This window comes from Hypanus sabinus, chromosome 4 (genome assembly GCF_030144855.1).
Source record: "Hypanus sabinus isolate sHypSab1 chromosome 4, sHypSab1.hap1, whole genome shotgun sequence".
NCBI classification, from domain to species: Eukaryota; Metazoa; Chordata; class Chondrichthyes; order Myliobatiformes; family Dasyatidae; genus Hypanus; species Hypanus sabinus.
The window spans coordinates 1603346-1629404 of NC_082709.1; the positions used below are offsets into that span (position 1 = coordinate 1603346).

General features: G+C 41.3%; 2 protein-coding genes across 5 annotated transcripts in view; both read right to left on the minus strand.

Moving 5' to 3' along the window:
* Positions 1–26059, minus strand: part of LOC132392440 (uncharacterized) — a 490427-nt gene that overhangs the window by 295539 nt on the left and 168829 nt on the right. The window lies entirely within an intron of this gene.
* mgat5 (alpha-1,6-mannosylglycoprotein 6-beta-N-acetylglucosaminyltransferase) overlaps positions 1–26059 on the minus strand; it is a 231252-nt gene that overhangs the window by 74708 nt on the left and 130485 nt on the right. For all 4 annotated transcript variants that reach the window (XM_059966266.1, XM_059966269.1, XM_059966268.1 and 1 more), the window contains 4 exons: positions 15352–15441; positions 14953–15024; positions 6651–6809; positions 6312–6481 (listed from right to left, as the gene is read on the minus strand). In XM_059966266.1, the coding sequence (XP_059822249.1) occupies positions 6312–6481; positions 6651–6809; positions 14953–15024; positions 15352–15441 (491 nt within the window). The remainder of the gene's footprint in view (positions 1–6311; positions 6482–6650; positions 6810–14952; positions 15025–15351; positions 15442–26059) is intronic.

A 26059-nucleotide genomic window follows, 5' to 3' on the forward strand; every position in this document is an offset into this window, starting at 1 on the left:
AGTATAGGAATAGGATGAGGTGGAGGGTAAATGCGTGGCTGAGGGATTGGAGCAGCGGGTAGGGATTCAGATTTCTGGATCATTGGGACTTCTTTTGGGGCAGGTGTAACCTGTAAAAAAAAGGACTGCTGATCAGGGTTAGTGTCACGGCTGCAGAAAAGGTGGACACCATGGAGGGATTGTTTATGGAGTCTCTGTGGGTGGAGGTTAGGAACAGGAAGAGGTCAATAACTTTAGTGGGTGGTTTTTTTTTAGGCTGCCTAATAGTAATAGAGATATCGAGGAGCAGATAGGGAAACAGATCTTGGAAAGGTGTAATAATAACAGAGTTGTCATGATGGGAGATTTTAATTTCCCAAATACTGATTGGCATCTCCCTAGATCAAGGGGTTTAGATGTAGTGCAGTTTGTTAGGTGAGTTCAGGAAGGTTTCTTGACACAATATGCAGATAAGCCTACAAGAGGCTGTACTGTACTTGATTCGGTATTTGGAAATTAAGCTGGTCAGGGGTCAGATCTCTCAGCGGGAGAGTATTTTGGAGATAGTGATTATAATTCTATCTGGTTTAAAATAGCATTGAAGAGAGATAGGAACAGACAAGTTAGGAAAACGTTTAATTGGAGTAAGGGGAATTATGAGGCTATCAGGTAGGAAATTGGTAACAGATGTTCTCAGGGAAAAGTACAGAAGAAATGTGGCAAATGTTCAGGGGATGTTTGTGTGCAGTTCTGCGCAGGTACGTTTCAATGTGACGGGCAAGTTATGGTAGGGTACAGGAACCATGATGTACAAAGGCTGTAATAAATCTAGTTAAGAAGAAAAGAAAGCTTACAAAAGGTTCAGAGGGCTAGGTAATGTTAGAGATCTAGAAGATTATAAGGCTAACAGGAAGGAGCTTGAAAAGGAAATTAGGACAGCTAGAAGGGGCCATGAGAAGGTCTTGGTGGGCAGGATTAAGGAAAACCCCAAGGCATTTTACAAATACATGTTGAGCAAGAGGATAAGACATAAAAGAATAGGAACTATCAAGTGTGACAGTGGGGAAGTGTGTATGGAACCGGAGGAAATAGCACAGGTACTTAATGAATACTTTACTTCAGTATTCACTATAGAAAAGGATCTTGGTGATTGTAGTGCAGACTTGCAGCAGACTGAAAAGCTTAGAATGTAGATATTAAGAAAGAGGATGTGCTGGGGCTTTTGGAAGGCATCAAGTTGGATAAGTCACCTCAGGCTACTACGGGAGGTTGTTGAGTCTCTGGTGATGATCTTTGAATCATTAATGGGGAAAGGACAGGTTCCGGAGGATTGGATTTTGTGGGGGCTGTCAGAGGTTACAGCAGGGTATTGATAGGATGCAAAACTGGGCTGAGAAGTGACAGAGGGAGTTCAACCCAAATAAGTGTGAGGTGGTTCATTTTGGTATGTCAAATATGATGGCAGAATATAGTATTAATGGTAAGACTCTCAGCAGTATGGAGGATCCTGGGGTCCGAGTCCATAGGACGCTCAAAGCAGCTATGCAGGTTGACTCTGTGGTTAAGAAGGCATACGGTATATTGGCCTTCATCAATCGTGGGATGTAACATGACTCTAGCTGATCACCAATCAATTCTGGTCACCTCACTACAGGAAGGACGTGGAAACCATAGAAAGGGTGCAGAGGAGGTTTACAAGGATGTTGCCTGGATTAGGGAGCATGCCTTATGAGAACCTGTTGAGTGAACTTGGCCTTTTCTCCTTGGAGCGACAGAGGATGAGAGGTGTATAAGATGATGAGGCATTGATTGTGTGGATAGTCAGAGACTTTTTCCCAGGGCTGAAATGGCTAGCATGAGAGGGCACAGTTTTAAGGTGCCTGGAATAGGCACAGAGAAGATATCAGGGTAAATATTTTTTTTTTTACAGAGTGGAGAGTGCATGGAATAGGTGCTGGCAATGGCAGTCGAGGCAGATATGATGAGGTCTTTTAAAGAGAAAAACAGAAGGCTATGGATAACCCTAAGTAATTTCTAAGGTAAGGACATGTTTGGCACAGCATTGTGGGCCGAAGGAGCTGTATTTTCTATGCTTCTATTGTAATTCTTATATCTTGCACTGCACTGCTACCACTAAACAAATTTCATGGCATGTCAGAGATAAAAAAAACCTTTATTCTAAGACTTCTCTAAAATGTGTATTCTCACTGTATTTTCACCAATAATTTACTAATATTTTGCAATGGCATTCGCTTTTACTGATTTACTCCCAAATTTCAGTTTATTAGTTTTATATAGTACTTCGACTTGACCTAACCGAAATAATTCACATATATGAACAAATAGTAGATTATGTAGTACATCTAGGTTATACTGAAAGTAACTTTCGTTTGAAAAGGAAATGTTTCAAACAATCACTCGCAGCAAAATCAAATGACTACTGTATTGCACAGAGTTTACAAAGTGGTACTAAATGCATATTAGCATCAGGTTGTCTGGTTGCTAGGAGATGGAACAAGCTGGTCACAAGATTGTGAACTTTTGGTGAAATAGTGAGTTGACAGTCTGCAGGAAATTCAAAAGGAGAAAGTAAATCAAAGCAACTGCACTTGCTTTGCCGTTTCACCGCTCAACCAAGAGGCTTCTTCAGTTCTGATCTATGGTGGGTAGTTTGCCAGCTTATAAACTCTGTGAGTTCTTTAAACGTATAGCAATCACATGCAGTTATCATTGCATTGAGTAGCATATACAATATTGCAAATATACTCAGGTAGAACTCAATCACCCCAAGGACCCTACACCCAAACATAAACAAAGCAATATTGTATAAGCTATTCAATACAATGAGGACTATACAGATCTGTAGATCAGCAAGACAAAACAACCACTTCACAAGCGCATGGTCCAACATAGGAGGGCTGACACTTCAGGTCAAGACTTGGCTGTATATCTACTCCTAAAGGACAAGGAGCACTCCTTTGATGATAACAATGTGCACATTTTGGACAGGAAGGACATGTGGTTTGAAAGAGGATTTAAAGAAGCCATCTTTGTCAAACTGGAAAACCCATCACTGAACAGAGTGGATGGAGTACAACACCACCTATCAGCTACTTACAGTGCAGTCCTAACATCTCTACCCCAGCATCTCTGTACCTCCATTCTTGCAGAGATCAGACTAATGACCCTCTCATTACCTCTATGACTCTTAACAATCCTCATGTGACTGCTATACCTTAAATAACTCAGAGTGCTTATAAGTCAGAAAAGTACCCACCATGGATCAGAACTGAAAAAAAAACCTCTTGGATGAGTGGTGAAATGTCTTCTACAGAACACAGCAAGTCCAGTTGCCTTGATTTACTACTGCTTGTTAGACAATGATCTGGATGACTGAGAATCTTCATAGACATATAGGATATAGGAGAAAATTATCCTCATTCAAGGATAAAGGGGGAACATTTGCTTGGATGCAGAGGATGTGGGTGAGTTCCTTAATGAGTACTTTTTATCAGTATTTACCAATACTGATGAAGGAGAAGGATGTGGAGGATAGGAGTTTGGTGTTGAGTGTATTGATATGCTAGGCATTTCAAGGTAAAGGAGGAGGTAATATTAATTCTCTTAAGTCCCCAGAGTCTGATGTGAAATTACCCAGGCTATTGAGAGAGGCAAGAAAAGATTGCTGTGGCCTTGACCAATATCTTTGTGCCCTCCCTAAACAAAAGTGAGGTCCTGGAGGATTGGTGAGTAGCTAATGTTGTTCCATTTATCAAGAAGGGAACCAGGGATAATCCTGGGAACTATAGACTGGTGAGTGTCACATCAGTGGTAGTGAAGTTAAAGGAGAGGATTCTTACAGATGGGGTTTATGAGCATTTGGAAAACCATGGCCTAATTAGGAAGAGCCAGCACGGCTTTGTGTGAGGCAAGTTGTGTCTTACTAACTTGATTGAATTTTTGATGAGGTTAAGAGGGTGATTGATAAAGGCAGAACGGTAAATGTAGTCTACATGGATTTTAGGAAGATATTTGACAAGGTTCCTCATAGGGGGCTTATTCAGAAGACTAAGATGTGTGAGATCTATAGCGAATTGGCTGTATGGATTCAGAACTGGCTTGCCTATAGAAGAGAGGGTAGTGGTCAAAAGGACTTACTCTAGCTGGAGGTTTGTGATTATTGGTGTTGTGCAGAAAAGATTTACCAGGATGTTACCTGGATTGGAGGGCATATGCTATAACAAGAAATTGGGTAAACTTGGCTTGTTTTCCCTAGAGTAGAGGAGGCTGAGGGGTGGCCTGATGGAGGTTTACAACATTGAGAGACATAGATAGAGTAGACTAACAATATCTTTTTCCCAGCATTGAAATGTCTAATACCAGAGGGCATGCATTTAAGGCTTGACGAGCAGGTTTTGCTTTTAAGTGATGTGTGCTGGTAGACGCAGATACAATAAAGACTTTTAAGAGATGCTTAGATAGGCATATGAATGTGAGGAAAATGAAAGGGTAGGAACATTGTATAGGCAGAGGAGATTAGTTGAGTTACCAATTTGATTATTAATCTAATTGTGGGCCAAGGGCCTGGTCCTGTGCTAGATTGTTCTATAAATTATGATTAAGCTGCTTCAAATTTTTTTTTTAAATTTTAAGACTTGAAAAATTGTTGAATCTATCTGAGAAATTAACACAATTAAAAAAATAAAAATGAGGAAAATCAAGTACTTTGTAAGCATCAAGTACATAAATTTTCTTAAACTGACTGAGTACTATGAATCTAAGATTTATTCTGCATTGTTTCAGCACAGTAGCTAGATCTTTGACAACATTTAACAAGTTAAATGTTTTCAGTCCTTTGCTGCAATTATATCTAGGGCTGTAGTAATCGAAAGGCTGCATAATATGAATACATGCAACACCTTAAAGATTACTGCTAGGACAGATAGAGCTCATTGTACAAAATAATTTCTAGAATCACATTAATAAAAAGTAAACTAGTAATCAAACAGAACAACATTTATGAAAAGTAAAGTCCAACAAAAACCAGAATTGAATTTGCAAAAAAGATCTAAATTGCTGTCAAAAAATCCTAAATTTTCAACACAATCTCAGATAGAGTTTGGGGCAATTACAAACATGTATAGCAGGGGTGTCAAACTCATTTTAGGTCACGGGCCGGATTGGGCAAAATGCAGCTTCATGCGGGCTGGATCAGTCGGGCGCGTGCGAATGCAGCTTTCATTGCCTCCGTTTTTTCAGCCTGTTCTCATGTGTCTCAGTCTCTGCTATAACTACAAAGTGTTTCACTTCACAAATTCGGTTTCTTATGAAGAAGACTGCTGAGCAAGCATTATTTTTATGATTGGTATTAACTTACAATCATAGGCTTCATATCGCCGGGCCATTAATAATTAAAATAATAGATCTATCTAAAATGATCTCGTGGGCCGGATATAATTGTACGCCGGGCCGGATATTGCCCGCGGGCCTTGAGTTTGACACCTATGATGTATAGGAAAACTTTTAAAAATCCAGTGAGTCATTAGGGGAGCATGGGAAGGTGGGCCCTGGTAAGTCAGGACAGCGCATTAATTGTGGTCTATCGTGTAGAAGTGAGACACACATTACAGAGTGAACCAGCTACCAAATTTCAAATGGTGGATTAATGCTGGTCAGAGGTGAGCAGAATATACTTGAAACAGGTCTTCAAGCACTCTACAATTTGTATTCTATATACCATAAACAGGACTGCCAATAGGGGAGTGTACAGGAAGATTACACAGCATTCAATCTAATTGTTATACTTTCAGTACAAGTGTGCATGACAGTATTGTACAAAGAGCAGCAGGACGACATAGATTAAGTAGAAACTGCAGCACTATTGCATCTTACAATTCCAGTTGCTTACAAGAGCATTTAAGCCTTTCCTACACATACAAGTTACAAATGGAACAGTCACTATTAAGAGAATATACTGGATATACTGAACAGGTTATGTATCATGATAAAGAAAATATTAAACATTTCAGGTCAACTGTCTTTCATTACGAAAGGGTCTAAGGAAGGTCTTTAGACAGAAATGTTAACTTCCTCTTCTCAGAGATATAATCTGACCCGCTGAGTATACCGAGCATTTTCTGCCTACATCTTATATTTTCAGTATATGCAGTTCCACCTCCCCTCCACTTTTTGGAATATGCCCTTCATTCCCTGTTATCATGAATTAGTACTAGAAAAGGTATATTTTTAAATTTATAAATCAACTTAATAACATCATGCCTCAATTTGAACAGTTTGGCATTTTGGATTTAAAGCAGTACTAATTTACTTACTCTTTTAGTTCAGCTATTGAAGCAGAAATCCGAATATCATGGCCCAACAGGTAAAGAGTTGTAATCAAATCGCTCCACTGTACTAATTCACCTAGAGGGCCACCACTGAAAGCATTCTCCGCTATTTTAAATCCCGATTCCTTTGTTAAAAGTCCCAGATGAATAAGAATCTAAAAAGAGTGCAAATATACAAATTAATATAGAGGCATGCTGCTTCTCTATAATTAAGAGAATTAATTCTCTGTAATTATTTTCTGTAATTAAGATTCTCTTAATCTGTAATTTGCAAATCAGTCAGTTTTTTCACATGTAATACTTCAGGGAATTTAGTGAGCTGACCTTTTTACGGTTGTTTTCCAAATTTTGTTTCTCTGCAAGTGATTTTACTGCTTCAATCCAAGCACTTGCCATTCGATTTATCCTCAACCGCATCCATCGAAATTCATCATGAGCCGACATAATTTTAAAGAGATAATTAAAATCAGTTCGAATTTCAGCCTGAAATAAATATATTAATTGTTTACTTCAATTTTCATAGTCACAAGTTTTTATCATTTAAAACATCCTTTCTAACTTCATATACACACAAGTTCTAGGAGGTAATTAGCATGATACAATCAGAAGCAAATTTGGATCTACCAATAATTACAGACAACCAATGCAAATTTTTAATACATCCTTTCTCTAAGAAAATTATAAAATGGGAAATCAACGAACTACATATTTTGCCATGCATGGCAAGTACCAAAGTGAGAAAATTCATTGGGAAAGTTTCTCCCCTGGAATGTCTGTGCTACATTTGAAATGGCATTTTGTTTTGCTTAAAATTATTGGTGACAGTATTTTGTTTTATTTGTCTACATGATACCAATCTAACAAGAGACTTGGATGGCTCAGGGGCAGGAATGGTTACTTCAAGTGTCAGGCTTTAGGTGTTTCAGAAAGGACAGGGAGGCAAAAGAGGTGGGGTTGTGGCACTGTTGATCAGAGATAGTGTCACAGCAGAAAAGGAGGAAGACACAGAGGGATTGTTTATGGAGTCTCTGTGGGTGGAGGTTAGAAACAGGAAGGGGTCAATAACTCTACTGAGTGTTTTTTATAGACCACCCTGTAGTAAGAGGGATATCAAGGAGCAGACAGGGAGACAGATTCTGGAAAGGTGTAAAAATAACAGGGTTGTCGTGGTGGAAAATTTTAATTTCCCAAATATTGATAGGCATGTCCCTAGAGTGAGGGGTTTAGATGGGGTAGAGTTTGTTAGATGTGTTCAGGAAGGTTTATTGACCTTTCTGGGCGACTTCCGGTAAGATGGCGATTGCTTAGCCGCTTCAAACTTTTGCTCCGTCATTCTCCCTATCTTTGCACTATATGTCTCCATTCTTAAACCTTAGTTAGGAATTTTATTAGGTCTCTTTTACTTGCCTGCGAACACATCTACCTTATAATGTCTACCAAAAGCTCTAAATCCGGGAAAAAGGAAGCTACGGCTCTGCCGACTGAGATTCTCGCTGCTCTGGAACAACATCGAGAAGATATTCTAAAGGAATTTAGAACCTCTTTCAACCAGCTGGATGCCAAATTAGATCGGATCAATGCTAGAGTGGACGAACATGCTGAACGTTTATCTCGCATCGACTCGACCTCTGAAGATTTAAAACGCCGTGTCGAATACCTCAAGACCCTCTGTTCCAGCCTCGAGGAGAAGAACAGTAAACTTTTTTCCAAAATGGTGGATCTTGAAAACCGGAGCAGACGTTGCAATCTATGAATTTTTGGTTTGCCAGAGGCCACCAAACAGGGTTCCCTCGTGAAGTTTTTTTCCGATTTTCTCTGTGAGATTTTTGGAAAAGAATTTCTTCTGAATCCACCTGAGCCTGAAAGAGCACACAGGGTCTACGTTCCCCGCACAATTCTGGGTTCCCGCCCACGACCGGTAATTTTGTGCTTTCATCAATACCAGGTGAAAAACCATTTGATTATGGAGGCACGCTGCAGAAGTACTTTTGCTTTTCAAAACTCAGTCATTCGTTTTGTGGAGGATTATGCCCCCCAGGTTCTGAAGATGCGTGCTGAGTTTAAAGGTGTAATGAAAGTGCTTTTTGATCGCGGACTTAGACCCTCCCTTCGTAACCCAGTCGGCCTTCAAATTACGCTTGCTACTGGAGAATATAAGTGGTTTAAGTCAGTGAAGGAGGCTGAGGCATTTGTTGGAAGTCTTCTGGCTATCCAGTCTTCTTCGGAACCTGGTCGGACCTTCTAAAATGGTGGGTAAGTACCTCTCATAGTAAAATTATTTTTTTCCGGACTCAGACTTTACTTGAATAACTCAGACATTATCTATTGAAACTCTAAGGGCTGTAGACAATCTCTCCCTGGACTTGATGCATTCTTTCTAAATTGATATTCTGTGCTTAATGTTTCCCTGTGGACGTTTAGATTGTACTTGTGTATTCTATTTTATTCTTGTATAACTTTATCTATAGAGTTCTACAATTGACTCTAACTTGTTTTGGAGGTTTGGAGTTTTTATTGAAGGCCTCTCTGTTGGTTGATTTACAGTTTAAGTTTTGCTGCCTTTTTTTTCTGTAAATGGTTGATAAGTACTCTCCTCGAATCTATAATCCCCCTTTTCTCACTTTTTTTTTCTCTTCTTTTAATCTTCTATGATTTTTCGTGGGTAGGTTAGTTTTGGTTTTCCTTTGATTTTCTTTGTTTTAAGTTTCATATTTCAGCAGAAGTTGTTCCTATTTGTAATTATGTTTTCTAGTGCATAAACTAGTTACCATTTGCTATAGTATTTATACTGAACTGTTGTTAATGACACAGATCTGGAAGTCATATTTGGGTTAATTTTTTTGGTAGAGCTAGCTGCTTTTTTTGGTAGCCGTCTAGTTTTGGGTTGCGAGGGTTGGGTGGGTATTCCAGTTCTAACATCACTCACTGTTTCTATTGCTTTCCCTTGTTACTCAGGACATGTTTATGTTTTGATTCTACGAATCTATGTTTACATCTCTGCTCCCAGACTGTTATTGTACTGCTTGACTTTTTATATGCCTGCTGCCTTTTATGCATTAACAATTGATAATGGCTAGTATACTTAAATTTGTGAGCTGGAATGTAAAGGGATTGAATCATCCTGTTAAAAGAAGGAAGGTATTCTCACATATTAAACAACTCAAAGCTGACATTGCTTTCCTTCAAGAAACTCATATTTGTTGTTCTGATAACTCCCAGCTTTTGTCAAAGTGGGCAGGTCAGCATTTTCATTCATCCTTTGCTGCTAAAGCTAGGGGGGTGGTCTCCATCCTTACTAACTCAAATATTCCTTTGTAACTACATAATAAGATATCTGATACAAAAGGCCATTTTATTATTGTTTCTGGTAAACTATATAATACTAAAGTTGTACTAGCAAACCTGTATGCCCCCAATTTTGATTATGTTAACTTTTTTGAACTTTTTTTTCCCTCACTACCAGACTTAAACTCATACTCTCTTATACTGGGTGGTGACTTCAATTGTTGGTTAGATCCTAAATTGGATCGATTGTCCTCTGTTTCTAGACCACCTACTAAATCTGCCTTAGCTATCCAATCGTTTCTCTCTAATTATGGTATCTCTGATATATGGCGTTTCCTTCATCCTACTGAGAGAGATTATTCTTTTTTTTCACATGTTCACCATACCTTTACGAGAATTGACTACTTCTTACTCGATAACCAACTTATTCCATTTGTCTATTCTTGTGATTATCAGAGTATACTGATTTCTGACCATGTCCCAATTACTCTCTTTTAACTTTCCTGGTCTCCCTCAGAGGAATAAACACTGGTGGTTTGATTTGACTTTATTATCGGATGATGATTTTCTAAAATTTATTAAGGATCAGATAACCTTTTATTTTAACACTAATACATCACCTGAAGTGTCATCCCAGATTGTCTGGGATGCCATGAAAGCATATCTGAGGGGTCAAATAATCTCCTATACAGCAAATCTTAATAGAAAGTCCTGTGTAGATCGATTAGACCTCATTAACCAGATTAAAGATTTGGATCAACTGTATGCTCAAACTAAGAATCCTGAACTATACAAGAAGCGTGTAGAACTTCAAACTAAATTTAATCTTCTGTCTACTCAACCTGTCGAACGCCAACTTCTCGAAAGTAAGAGTCGCTTTTATATTCATGGTGACAAATCTGGTAAATTTCTAGCCAATCAGCTGAGGTGTTCCAAAGCCAAACATCATATTACAAAGATCCGGAAGGAGAACGGAGACTTTACATCGGATCACTTAGAAATTAATGACGCATTTAAAAATTTCTATTCTCGATTTTATTCCTCTGAATCATTGAATGACAATATCTCTGTTGATCATTTTTTAAATAATCTGAATATTCCTTCGCTTTCATCTGATTTTAAAGCCAAACAATGCGCTTATATCATCAGAAGAAATATCTTTTGCATTTTCTGCATTGTCCTCAGGGAAATCTCCTGGACCTGATGGGTTCCCCGTAGAATTTTATAAATCATTCTCTTCACTTCTTTCTCCTTAGTTACTCTCAGTATTATCTGACTCGTTTAATTACGGCAAATTGCCACCCTCTTTTAATGAGGCATCTATTATCCTTTTATTAAAAAAGGGTAAAGACCCAACAGAGTGTTCCTCATATAGGCCGATTTCTTTGCTTAATGTTAATGTTAAAATCTTGGCTAAAGTTTTGGCTTATAGATTAGAACCTGTTTTTCCCTCTATTATTTCTGATGACCAAACTGGTTTTATTAAAAACCGTCTCCCTTTTTTTAACATTCGGCGTTTATTTAATATTTTATATTCACCTCCAACTGGAATTCCTGAATGTGTTATTTCCCTCGATGCGGAGAAAGCATTTGATCATATAGAGTGGAACTACCTTTTTGCAGTTTTAGAAAAATTTGACTTCGGTCAAAGTTTTATCTCTTGGATCAAATTGCTGTATTTGTGTCCTACTGCCTCTGTTTTAACTAATTTTCAGAAATCCCAGTTATTTAACCTCAAACGTGGCACCCATCAGGGATGCCCTTTAAGTCCCTTTCTCTTTGAGTTGGCTTTGGAACCTTTGGCGATAGCATTTCAAAATTGTCCTGAATTGACCGGGATTTGGAGAGAGGGTGTTGAGCATAAAGTTTCTCTTTATGCTGATGACTTATTACTCTTCCTCTCTCAAATCTGTCTACATCCTTACCTCCAATGTTTTCACTTCTTGACCAGTTTAGCCAATTCTCTGGCTATAAACTTAATTTACATAAGAGCGAACTTTTCCCAATCAATAAAGAAGCACAAGGATTAACATTTCGTGATCTCCCTTTTAAAGTAGTCCATAATCAATTTACGTATCTTGGGATTACAGTCACAAGGAAGTTTAAAGATCTCTTTCGTGAAAATTTTGCCAATCTTTCATATACTATAAAACAGAGTCTGGTACAATGGTCACCTCTATCTATGTCTTTGGTTGGTCATATTAATGTTGTTAAAATGTATGTTCTCCATAAACATTTATACTTATTTCAATCAATCCCAATTTTTATTCCTAAATCTTTTTTTGATTCCTTAGACTATTATTTTGTCATATCTGTGGAAGAATAAGCACTCTAGAATTAATAAAGTCTATCTCCAAAAATCTAAAAAAGAGGGTGGCATGGCTTTACCTAACTTTCGTTTATATTATTGGGCAGCCAATATACGTTGTGCTACCTTTTGGTCTTTTTTCCATGGCCAACCCGAGCGCCCTAATTGGGTGGCAATGGAGTTGAGCTCCACTAAAGAATTATCTATCTCTGCACTTCTTGGCTCTGTACTCCCTAGTAGTTTGTCCAGATTAATAGTTAATCCTCTTGTTAGACACACTTTGTGTATATGGGCTCAGTTTAGGAAATTTTATGGTTTCCACGGTTTTTCCGTTTCCAGCCCTGTCGTACATAATCACCTTTTTTACCTACTACGTATGACTCAGCATTCCATGATTGGTATAGGAAGGGCATTAGACATTTTGAAGATCTTTTTATTGATAATCGCTTCGCTTCTTTTCAACAGCTCTCTGCTAAGTTCAATCTGCCCAATGCTCATTTTTTTAGATATCGCCAAATTAGACACTCTATTGTTTCTTTAATTCCTAACTTCCCTGAAATGCCTGAGAAAAATGTTATGGACTTATTTCTTTCCATTAATCCACTAGGTAAAGGTTTAATATCAATTATTCAAGATAAATTAGCAGCCTTACGACGTGCCCCTGTGGATAAAATTAAAATGGCATGGGAGCAGGATTTAAATACCTCCTTATCTGATGAGACTTGGGACTCCATTCTCAAATCGGTTAATTCAACCTCTCTTTGTGCTCGCCATTGCCTTTTACAGCTTAAGATTGTTCATAGAGCCCATATGTCTAAATCTAAATTATCTCGATTTTACTCTAACATTAGTCCGCTTTGTGATAAATGCAAAAGGGGTGAGGCCTCTCTCATTCATACGTACTGGTTTTGTCCTAGCTTGGAGAAATTTTGGAAAGATGTCTTCATAACGTTATCGTATATTCTGAATCACCACCTAGAACCAAACCCTTTAATTGCTTTGTTCGGTTTCTGGGGTGAGACAGATTTACGTCTGAGTTCGACTAAGTGTCGAATATTATCTTTTGCCTCTCTCCTGGCTAGACGTTTAATCCTCCTTAGATGGAGAGATGTTGCCCCGCCCATGCATGCTCAATGGCTTAACAATATTATGGCCTGCTTGGACCTTGAAAAAATTCATTATTCAGTTCTTAATTCGGATTTAAAGTCCCATAAGGTCTGGGGACCTTTTATTGAGTACTTTCATAACCTTCCTCTTAACTAATTTTTTTTTTCGGTCCCTTACTTTCAGCTCCTTTTTCTTTTGGTAGTAGGCATTATTATCTTCTGTTGCTAAGTGTATTCACAGTTTGGGGGTTTGATTGTCCTGATTTATATTCTCTATATTGTGTTGTGGTTGGTCTGGAGTTTTTTTTGTGTTGTGGGGCTTGGGGAGGATACTAATTTTACTTGTCTTCAATTTGGGTGGTTTTTCAATTATCTTTCTTTGTATCATATTGTTATTGTATGTTTATTTTTGCACTGTATCAATGTTCTTCATTTTGATCTGGGGTTTTTTATCTGTAGTTATGTAGAAAATGTATAAAAAAACTAATAAAAAAAATTAAAAAAGGAAGTTTTATTGACACAATATGTAGATAAGCCTACAAGAGGAGAGGCTGCACTTGATCTGGTATTGGGAAATGAACCTGGTCAGGTGTCTGATCTCTCAGTGGGAGAGCATTCTGGAGATAGTGATCATAATTCTATCTCCTTTACAGTAGCATTGGAGAGAGATAGGAACAGACAATTTAGGGAATTTTTTAATTGGAGTCAGGGGAAATATAAGGCTATCAGGCAGGAACTTGGAAGCAAAAATTGGAAACATGTTTTCAGGGAAACGTACGGAAGGATTGTGACAAATGTTCAGGGGATATTTGCGTGGAGTTCTGCATAGGTACGTTCCAATGAGACAGAAAAGGATGGTAGGGTACAGGAACCGTGGTGTACAAAAGCTGTTGTAAATCTGGTCAAGAAGAAAAGAAGAGCTTACAAAAGGTTCAAAAAACTAGGTAATGAGAGATCTTGAAGATTATAAGGCTAACAGGAAGGAGATTAAGAAAGAAATTAGGAGAGCCAGAAGGGCCCTTGAGAAGGCCTGGGTGAACAGGATTAAGGAAAACCCTCAGGTATTCTACAAGTATTTGAAGAGCAAGAGGTTAAGACGTGTGAGAACAGGACCAATTAAGCGTGACAGTGGAAAAGCGTGTATGGAACCGGAGGAGACAGTGGAGGTTCTTAATGAGTACTTAACTTCAGTATTCACTACAGAAAAGGATCTTGGAGAATGAAAGATGACCTGATAGAGGTGTATAAGATAATGAGGGGCATTGATTATGTGGATAGTTAGATGCTTTTTCCCAGGGCTGGAATGGCTAGCATGAGAGGGCACAGTTTTAAGGTGCTTGGAAGTAGGTACAGGGAAGCAGGGAAGATGTCAAGGTTAATTTTTTTTTTTTTACGCAGAGTGGTGAGTGCGTGGAATGGGCTGCCGGCAACGGTGGTGGGGGCAGATACAATAGGGTCTTTTAAGAGACTCCTGGACATGTACATGGAGCTCAGGAAAATAGAGGGCTATGGGTAACCCTAGGTAATTTCTAAGGTAAGGACATGTTCGACACAGGTTTGTGGGCCAAAGGGCCTGTATCGTGCTGTAGGTTTTCTATGTTTCTACATGAAGCAATACGTCCATAAATGCAACAGATACTCCACTTTCGCCACACGATCCCTGTGATACAGCTACAAATTTATAGCTTTATAAATTTGTTTAATAGCAACTTGATCTTCACAGCTGACTATTCCCTTATTATTATTGACTGCAACAATTCACAATTCTACATTGATAATGCTTCACAGGAATGTTTGATCTGTGTTTGTAGATTTCCTATTCAAGACAAGGTATGTCATTTTATGTAGAAATAACAAAGGTAGCACACTAATACACTATAGTGCATTTCAACAGATTGGCTCCAAGGTTCATTTGATCAATACCAACCACGGTCTTTTGATCAGTATCTTCCCGATCACTCTTCGCTCTCCATGGTAGAACAGGACACCAGTTTTCAACCTAGGTCATAAAGGAAAGGATTATAAAATTAACATAGATGAGTAGCTTAAATCTCAAAGACAGAGGGGAAGGTGGTACGGGAAAGAGGAAAAGGAGGGAAGGGGATTTATGGGGATTGGAGGGGTGAGGGTAGAGGCAGGTCAGTGGGAACGGTGGGGGGGGGGGGAAGAGGGGACTGCATTATAGGAGGGAACATGCTAATTCTGTGTCACATTTCTCCACTTAAATTGCCCAAAAAACTGCAGACATCTGCAGTGGGTTATATATGATTAACTGGTCCAAAGAACAAATACATTTCTTTTCAATGCAGGGAATACTGTCACTGACCTCACTGAGGTAAATAAAAAATGAACATATGGATCCATCCACACCGTAGCTGGCATAGCAGGGATCTGATCGCCACATCGTTTTCATCCACTGGAAAACAAGTCCACAAATTGCTTTAAAAATAACTTCTAGTAGTTTCTTTTTCTACCATACTCACACAAAAAGCATAACTACTTCATTTTCGTTCAGTGATTTATGTCTCCCAGATCCATCAAACATTTGAAGACTATTGTATAAAAGTTTGCTAATTTGAACTTGTTCTTTACAATATTCTCAGAATTTATTTCAAATCTCTATTTTAGAATCACCATTTTTCCAGGTATTGGTAATTTCTTACAGTTTAAAGGAACCAAATCCTACTGGACTCTGGTATACAAGTTTACAATGTCCTGTGTATGTTACTCAAAATGGCTTCTTTGGTTTGTTACAAGTAGGAATGCTTCTTTGTCGGATAAGTGTTTCTCTCGCCGTTGTTTCACTTTAGAATGGCTGATATGGTAATTGCATTCATTTGTTAATCAATGGGGAATGTTATTGTGTCTTGTGATGCTGGGAACTTGGGGGAGGGGTTTTCGCGGGTTTTTGGTGTGAAGGGAGTCGGGAGGGAGATGCCGAGGAAGGTGGACGTGTGCTGGACTGCTCGTAAGACCACCAGCATGGTCCCAGGTGCGACGGTGTGGCGGTCGGATGGGTCGATTGGTTCATTGATTGAGCTCCAACGAGTGCACTAAACAGACTGAACTTTGATAAGTTGGCGCCTTTTTTCCCCCTTATTTATATATATATATTGTACTGCCTAATACTCTTTTAATTTTAGTAAACTCTTTAAAGTGTATTTCATAACGGTATTTGTTGTGGGTTTGATACTGTTGGTGGGCGCGAGGCATAAACTCAATTCTCACAGCACCTGCGCGAACGGGAGGTGGGTTGGTGAGTTGCTGGATCTCCTTTTCCCCTAGACATATACCAGCCTTTTGGGTAAATGTTACACAAGTTTTGGGTGTTACCACGGGGATGAGGGATAAGATCAAGGGATGGAATTCTATTAACTGAGTATAGGGAGTTTGGAAAGAAGAAACAGGACCTTAAGGGTAGTGATCTCTAGATTACTCCTGGTGGCACTTGATAGTGAGGTCAGAAATAAAAGAATATGCCAAATAAATTTGGCCGAGGAGTTGATGCAGTGGCCAAGGATTTGAGTTCTTGGATCATTGGCATCTTTTATTGAGATGAAAACCATGGTTGTTCAGGAGATGAGGGAAATAAGTGATGATGTTTTAGATGACATTCATATTACCAAGGAGAAGGTATTTGCAGCCTTGCAATGCATTAATGTGGATAAATCTCCAGGGCCTGAGGAAGTACATGTCAGACTTTATGCAAAGCTAGAGAGGAAATTACAGAGGCCCTTGCGAAGCTAGCCACTGATGAAGTTCCCAAAGGCTGGAAAGATGGATAATGTTGTTTGCAAAAAAATCACTTAAAAAGTCCTTCACTATAACGAAGGATATTATTTAATATTACTTTATATTTTAATGAAGGTTTAGTTTTGTACAATGAGGGAACACGGTTAGAAACTTGCAGTCTGTGAAAACCAGTAAAACCAGTCACATTCAATACTCTTTATAATGAGGTTATTGGAAAGGCATCTATAAATCTATTAAAAGGATTTTTAAAAAAGGGTCTTGAGCGTCCTCTTATTTAACTAGCAACAGTGGCTTTGGATGAATGATATGCCAATTTCAGCACAGATGTTTCAGGTCGCCATTTTCATCCCCCCAACTACCTATCCCTTCACTGCCCCTCCCCATCACCTGGATTCACCTATCCCCTGCCAACTTATGTTCCTCCTCTTTCCCCCGCCCTACTGCCCTCTTTCTTTCCAATCTTGATGAAGCGTCTCAGCCTGAAATGTCAATTCTGCAGTTCCCACAATAGGTACTGCCTGACCCACTGAGTTCTTCCAGAACTCAACAATGAAAGTTTATTTTTAAAACTGGAGAAAAGGGTTAAGTAGGGGAAGATGGCTATGATTCAGCAGGAAGAATGCAAATGAAATCAAATGACTTGATAACCGCAGAGCCGTTAAAATGTATGGAATTTTGAAGTTTGTCCAAGTGAATCAGAGATGAATAGATTAAAAAAATCAATAGCTTTAAAGTCACTGAAGAGAGAATTAGTGAAGTAAAAGTTACTCTTATGCATATATAGTAATTGCAATCAATAGAACTGAATTTCAGAAAGAGGTACCATGTACATCTGCTGTGTTATTACACAAGTGCAAGTAACCAAGGATAAATTCTTAAATTATTTATGCTTTTAAGAAGTAACATCCTGTAAGTTGCTTTTAATAGCTATAGATCTCACTGACTGCAGTATAAACAGGTTAGCAATTTCGCATTTATCCTATGTAATTGAAAATAGATATATCCAGCCAGAGTTCTCCTGCCAACAGTGAAGACACTAGTGTCTTTGTAACACTTACCCAACAGGCTGGTATATGTCTAGGGGAAAAGGAGATCCAACCACACACCAATCCCACCTCCCGTACACGCAGGTGCTGTGAGAATCGAGTTTATGCTTCGCGCCCGCCCACAGTATCAAACCCACAACAAATACCGTTATATATAAATAAGGGGAAAAAATATATATGTAAGGGAAAAAAAAACAAAAAGGCGCCAACTTATCAAAGTTCAGTAGTTTAGTGCACATCGTTGGAGCTCAAACATCGAACCATTTGACCCCTCGTCACTTGCCTCCGACCTCCATGTCTTCACACCTAGGACCACCCCTGGTGGTCTTCCGAGCAGTGCAGCGCACGTCCATCTTCCTCGACGTCTTCCTCCCGCTCTCTCTCTCAAAGCCCGCGAAAAACCCCTCCCCCAAGACAAAATAACATTCCCCATTGGTTAACAAATGAATACAATTACCAAATCAACAAGTATAAAGCAAAACAACTGCGAGAGAAACACTTATCAAAGAAGCATTCCTTCTCTTAACAAACCAAAAAAACACATTTTGAGTAACATACACAGGACATTGTACATTTTTTAATTACTTCAGGAAAAAAAATCAAGTAAGTAGACAAAGCAAACATGGTTTTGAGAAATGGAAATTATGCTTGACCAGTTTACAGGAATCTTTTGAAGAATTCACGTGTGGTATAGATAAAGAGGAACAAGTAGATGTATCACACTTAAAACTCCAGAAAGCTCTCAATGAAGTGTTACATTGAAGGGTTATTAGAGCAAATAAACGCTCATGGTGTAGGAGGCAACATACCAACGCAAGAGAAGATTGATTGGCTAACAAGTAACAGAATTCAGTCAGAGCAAAACAAAACCTGCAGATGCTGGAATTCCAAAACAAAAAAGCACCTGGAAGCACTTTCAGGTCAAGCAGAATCCATGGGGAGAGGAACAAAAGTCAATGTTTCATATCAATAACCATTGTTTTTAACACAAAAGAGAGAAAAATATCTTCAGTTGTACAAATAAGATGGGGGGGAGATGATAACAGGACTGATGAAATTGCAATGATAGGATGGAGGCCAACATAGTCAAGGTAGTCAATACCTTAATTTAACAGTTACCATGATGATTAAACAAAAAACAAAGGAGTAGCTTAGTTAATAAGAGATAAGCCGGCATGGATCTGTTAAAGACAAATCACATGTAATAAATTTTGACATGTCAAATAGGCTGAGAGAGGTGCATCAAGTCATAGAACTGCAACATGGAAATGTATATTTAGCACACCATGCCTTCGCTGATTAGCGGGCAACCTATTCTTATGACTCCATTCTATGCCTAGAAAATTCAACTGCTCCTCTAGGAACTTACATACTGACAGCAATTCTGCCTCCAGCACTCTCTCAGGCTGTGTATTCCAGCTATTCACCACTCTCTGGGTCCCTTCGGATTCCCTCAAGATTTGGGTTAGGGATTAGGGATTTCTTATCCCTTACCCTAAATCTGTGAGTCTAGTTTTACTGGTATGGGGAGCAAATTCCTGCATTCTACTACCTATATCCTTCACCTTCATATATCTCAAACATGTACAAAGATGATAGAGGAAAGAAACCTGCCATCCTTAAATGGCCTGGTCAAAACTATCAATATACAATTTCCTACAAAATGGATGAATAATCCACCCTGCTACATTACAATCAAAGAGAAAAATTAAACCAGGCAGTGCGCTTTGAACTGACAAAGGCACTGAATTCAAGCCTGCCCACTTACTACCAGCACAATTAACCAAATCCTCCTCACTAACACCTGGGCACTACTGCCTAAAGTGGGAGCATTGGTCTGCAGATAAAACCCTCAAAATCCTATCTGGTGGGAGTGGGAGGAAGGCAGGGAAACAGTCCCTTGAACACAGCTAAATTTTTTCTCTCAGCTAATGAAACAGTGTTCTGTCATGTTTGAAAAACATCTGAAATAATGTTAAGGGAACTCGTTGTACATCACTGAGCAAGTTCTGAAGAACACAGCTGTTAGCCTGGATCTGGGATTGGTAGTGTGTGAAATAGCACATGGGAAAAACTTGCTTGTTCTCACCTATGGTAGGTACATCAATGCATAATAGCATTGAAACCAGATGACCATAAGATATAGCAGTAGAATTAAGCCATTCGGCCCATCGAGCCTGCTCCACCATATCATCATAACTGATCCATTTTCCCTCTCAGCCCCAATTTCCTGCCTTCTCCCCATATCCATTCATGCCCTTCACCCAGCCTGACTGACCAGGTCAAGAAGTTCAACCTAAGGTTGGATTTACTCAAAATCACTCTGGAGGCTGAAGATATCAAAGACTTTTGAAGTAGTCGTCGCATCCAGAGTACAGGCTTCAGACAGTAGATGGGTGACCACAAGAAGAAGTAAGGGGATTAAGAAGTCATTGTAAGGTTCCCCTGTGGCCATTCTCCTCAGCAATAAGCATTGGATACTGTTGGAGGGGATGACACATCAGATCACAGCAGCTGCAGCCAAGCTGGTGACACTGTGGCCAGCTCTGAGGCTTGACAAGGAAGGGTAAAGTCAGGCAGTACGGTGGTTGTAGGGGACTCAATAGGGAGGAGGACAGAAAGAAGATCCAGTGGCCATAAAAGGGACATCAGGATGGTATGTTGCTACCTGGGTCTTAGGGTCCATGATGTATTAGAGCAGCTACAGGATATTCTCAAGGGGAAGAGGGAGCAACCAGAGGACATGGTGCATATTGGTACCAACGTGGTGGCATTCGTTAGTCTTGTGAGACCATGGATCTGTGCCTGGAAAGTCTACTGCAGTGTCCTCTCCAGGGCACAGGCCTGGGCAAGATTGAATGGAAGAACAGCAGTTGCTCATGCTGCAAGTCTCCCCTCTCCATGCCACTGATGTTATCCAAGGGAAGGACAAGGGCCGATACAGCTTGGCACCAGTGTCGTCACAAGAGCTGCCAGAACGAGGTTGAAGGCAACATTGGACTGCCTTAAGGACTCCAGCTCCGGATTTGTCCTTAGGGTTTACTCTCGAAGCCTTTCCCATGAGTGGGTATGGCTGCAAGGCAGCGGAGGCTTGAATCAGAGTTTTCTCTCTCTTAGGACTGCCTTCCCAGGCTGACAAGCTCCATCTACCAGAAGACATAGGTAGAAAGGGGAAGAGGGCCTACGGCAAACAAGAGATAATCTACAGATGCTAGAAACCCAAGCAACACACACAAAATGCCAGAGGAATTCAGCAGGCCAAGCAGATTCTGTGAAAAAAAAAGTATAATTGACATTTTGGGCCTAGACCCTTCAATAGAACAGGAGAAAAAAAGATGAAGAGTCAGAATTAGGAGATGGGAAGAGGGGAGGAAAAACACAAGGTGACAGGTGAGACTAGGAAAGGGGCTGGGAGGAAGTAAAGAGCTGGAAAGTTGGTTAGTGAAAGAGATATAGGGCTGGAGAAGGGGGAATCTGATAGGAGAGGACAGAAGCTCATGGAAGAAAGAAAAGGGGAGGAGCATCAGAGGGGCAGGTAAGGAGAAAAGGTGAGAGGGGGAAACGGGAATGGGGAATGGTGAAGGGGGTGGGGGGGTCAGGGAATTATTGGAAGTTTGAGAAAACAACTTTTATGCAATCAAGTTGCTATTCCTCCAACCTGAGTGTGGCCTCTTCGTGACTGTAAAGGAGCTGACATGTCAGAATGGGAAGTGGAATTAAAAACGGTGGCACTGGGAGATCCTGCTTTTTCTGGTGGACAGAGCATAGGTGTTCAGTCAGGGGATCTCCCATTCTACGTCGGGTCTCACTGATATACAGGAGGCCACACTGGGAGCACCAGACACAGTACATGATCCCAAAAGACTCACACGTGAAGTGTAGCCTCACCTGGAAGGACTGGTTGGGACCCTGAATGGTCATGAGGGAGTTGAGGGAGGAGCTGTAGGGGCAGATGTAGCACTTGTTCTGCTTGTGAGGATAAGTGCTGGGAGGGAGATCAATGAGGAGAAACGAATGGACAAGAGAGCTGTGTAAGGAGCGACAAGGAGCGATCCCTGAAGAAAGCAGAAAGTGGAGGGGTTGGGGGGGAGGAGAGAAAGATGTGCTTGGTGATGGGATCCTGTTCGAGATGGCGGAAGTTAAGGAAACCTATGTGTTGAACCTGTAGGCTGGTGAGGTGGTAGGTGAGGGCAGATGTACGTGAAATGGAAGAGATGAGGTTGAGGGCAGTGTGAATGGTGGAGGAAAGGAAGCTGTTTTCTTTGAAGGAGGAGGACATCTCCTTCGTTCTGGAATGAAAAGGCTCATCCTGAGAGCAGACGTGGAAGAGACAGAGGAATTGAGAGAAGGGGATGGCATTGTTACAAGTAACAGGGTGGGAAGAGGTAGCTGTGACAGTATATAAAATTAGAAAAGAGGCTAAAGACAAGGCCTCAAAAGTCATAATCTCCAGAATAGCCTCTATGCCAAGGGCTAGTACAGGTAGACAATAGACAATAGGTACAGGAGTAGGCCATTTGGCCCTTTGAGCCAGCACCGTTATTCAATGCGATCATGGCTGATCATCCACAATCAGTACCCCGTTCCTGCCTTCTCCCCATATCCCTTGACTCTGATATCTTAAAGAGCTCTATCTAACTCTTTCTTGAAAGCATCCAGAGAATAGGCCTCCACTGTCTCCTGAGGCAGAGCAATCCATAGGTCCACAACTCTCTAGGTAAAAAGTTTTTCCTGAACTCTGTTCTAAATGGCCTACCCCTTTTTCTTAAACTGTGGCCTCTGGTTCCGGACTCCCCCAACATCAGGAACATATTTCCTGCCTATAGCCAATCCCTCAATAATCTTATATGTTTCAATCAGATCCCCTCTCATTCTTCTAAATTCCAGTGCATACAAGCCCAGTCACTCTAATCTTTCAACATATGACAGTCCTGCCATCCCAGGAATCAACCTTGTGAACCTATGCTGCACTCCCTCAATAGCAAGAATGTCCTTCCTCAGATTTGGAGACCAAAACTGAACACAATACTCCAGGTGTGGTCTCACCAGGGGCCTGTACAACTGCAGAAGTTCCTCTTTGCTCCTATACTCAACTCCCCTTGTTACGAAGGCCAATGTGCCATTAGCTTTCTTCACTGCCTGCTGTACCTGCATGCTTACTTTTAGTGACTGATGAACAAGGACACCTAGATCTTGTTGTACTTCCCTGTTTCCTAACTTGACACCATTCAGATAGTTCCCATGAGGCAGTACGGCGCGGCAGCAGCGGCCTTTCAGACCTGGTGTTACTTTAATTTAATTTTCTATTTTAAGTTTGATACACAATCTTCGATTAGGGCACATGGATAACAGTGACTATCTACCATCGCCAGATACTACTACAATACAAAAACAAACCTTCACAAAGATCTGCTGGTTGAATTACATGACCTTGGCTTACTGAGGGGAACAGACCTAGATTCCTCGGACTCACCTGATGCTGGTAGATGGAGACGGAGATGTCGTAAGCGATGTACTAGGAAGCCGAAGAGAACCAAGCGGGCAAGGGACCACAGCAAGCAAAAAGCAAACTAGCCGGCCAGCCCTCCCATCCATTCTGCTCTCCAATGTCCATTCCCTGGACAATAACTTGGACTACATCCAGCTCCAATGAAATACTCGGTGGGAGTACTGAGTTTGCTCTGCATATGTTTTTACAGAAACATGGCTCATTGAGGGAATTTCGGATGCTGCCATTCAGTTAGACGGGCTCGCCTTGATTCAAGCAGACATGGATGCAGCTCTCTCCGGAAAGACTCACGGTGCTGGTGTGTGCATTTACATCAACATGGACTGGTGTAAGAACTCTGTGCTGGTTTCCAGACACTGCTCATCGCTAGTGGAGTTTGTGGCTGTTAGATGCAGACCATTTTATTTGCCATGGGAATTCACCTCTGTCCTTATATTCAGTGTCTACATTCCCCCCAGTGCTAATGCTAAGGAGGCGCTCTGTGAACTGTCCAGGGCTATTAGCGAAATGTGGAACACACACGGACTGCTTATTGTCGCCGGTGATTTTAACCACACGAACCTTAGGTCAATGCTCTCCAAATTCCATCAGTATATGGACTTTGCAACGAGGGGGGAGAACACTTTGGACCCAGTTTATACAAACATCCCTGACGCGTACTGGGCGAAGCTCCGCCCCCACCTCAGTTACTCAGACCACATCTCTGATATGCTAAACCCAGCATACAGACCGCTCGTCAGGCACTCCAGACCAGTTCAGAAGCAGGTGAAAACCTGGCTAGCAAGAGCCATCTCTGCTCTTCAAGACTGCTTTGAGCACACTGACTGGCACATGTTCAGGGAGTCTGCAACCGATGGCAACTCTACCAACTTAGAGGAGTACACAACATCAGTGACAAGCTACATCAAAAAGTGCATTGATGATGTTACATTTGTCCAAGACCATCACTATACGCGCTAACCAGAAGCCATGGATGACTGCGGTGGTGCGTGCATTGCTGAGGACCCGCAACTCCGCCTTCAGAGCAGGCGACAAGGCAGCCCTAACAACAGCAAGGGCCAAGCTGTCCCGAGCCATCAGAGGGGCAAAGTGTGCACATGCCACTTCTAGGACAGCGACGACTCGCGGCGCATATGGAAGGGCATCCAGGACATCACCAATTACAGAACAACATCACCTGACTGTGCCGCTCCCAGATGCGCTGAATAACTTCTACGCCCGTTTTGAGGTGGAAAATGACGTGGCGGTGAGGAAGTCCACCCCTCCTACAAATGACCGGGTGCTGTGTCTCACCGTGGCCAATGTGAGAAGGACCCTCTGCGAGGTCAACCCACAGAAGGCTGCTGGACCAGACAACATCCCTGGTAGAGTGCTCAGAGGATGTGCAGACCAGCTAGCAGATGCTCTCACTGACATCTTCAACATCTCCCTGAGCAGCGCTACATTCCAATGTGTTTCAAGGCTGCCACCATCGTCTCCATGTCGAAGAAGTCTTCAGTGTTCTGCCTAAATGACTATCATCCCGTTGCACTCACATCCATCATCATGAAGTGTTTCGAGAGGCTCGTCATGAGACATATCAAGACCCTGCTGCCCCCCTCACTGGACCCCCTGCAGTTTGCGTACCGTCCCAACTGCACAACAGATGACACCATTGCCACCACCCTCCACCTGGCCCTAACCCACCTGGACAAAAAAGATACAAACATTCGGATGCTGTTCATTGGCTTCAGTTCAGCAGTCAACACAATCATCCCTCAGAAAATGACTGGAAAGCTGAGCCTACTGGGACTCAACACCTCCCTCTGCAACTGGATCCTAGACTTCCTGTCTGGGAGATCTCAGTCAGTCCGGATCGGGAGCAGCATCTCCAACACCATCACACTGAGCACAGGGGCCCCCCACAGCTGTGTGTTCAGTCCACTGCTGTTCACTCTGCTGACCCACAACGGTGCTGCAACACCCAGCTTGAACCACATCATCAATTTCGTTGATGACACGACCGTGGTGGGTCTCATCAGCAAGAACGACGAGTCAGCTTACAGAGAGCAGGTGCAGCGGCTAACTGACTGATGCAGAGCCAACAACCTGTCTCTGAATGTGAACAAAATGAAAGAGATGGTTGTTGACTTCAGGAGGGCACAGAGCGACCGCTCCCCGCTGAACGTCGACAGCTCCTCGGTAGAGATTGTTAAGAGCACCAAATTTCTTGGCGTTCAGCTGGCGGAGAATCTCACCTGGTCCCTCAACACTAGCTCCATAGCAAAGAAAGCCCAGCACTATCTCTACTTTCTGCGAAGGCCGAGGAAAGTCCATCTCCCACCCCCCACCCTCACCACATTCTACATGGGTTGTATAGAGAGCATCCTGAGCAGCTTCATCACTGCCTGGTTCGAAAATTGCGCTATCGCGGATCACAAGACACTGCAGCGGATAGTGGGGTCAGCTGAGAAGATCATTGGGGTCTCTCTTCCCGCTATCACGGACATTTACACTACACGCTGCAACCGCAAAGCAAACAGCATTATGAAGGACCCCATGCACCCCTTAAACAATCTCTTCTCCCTCCTGCCCTCTGGGAAAAGGCTCTAAAGCATTTGGGCTCTCACAACCAGACTATGTAACAGTTTCTTCCCCCAAGCTATCAGACTCCTTAATACCCAGAGCCTGGTCTGACACCTTGCCCTATTGTCCTGTTTATTATTTATTGTAATGCCTGCATTGTT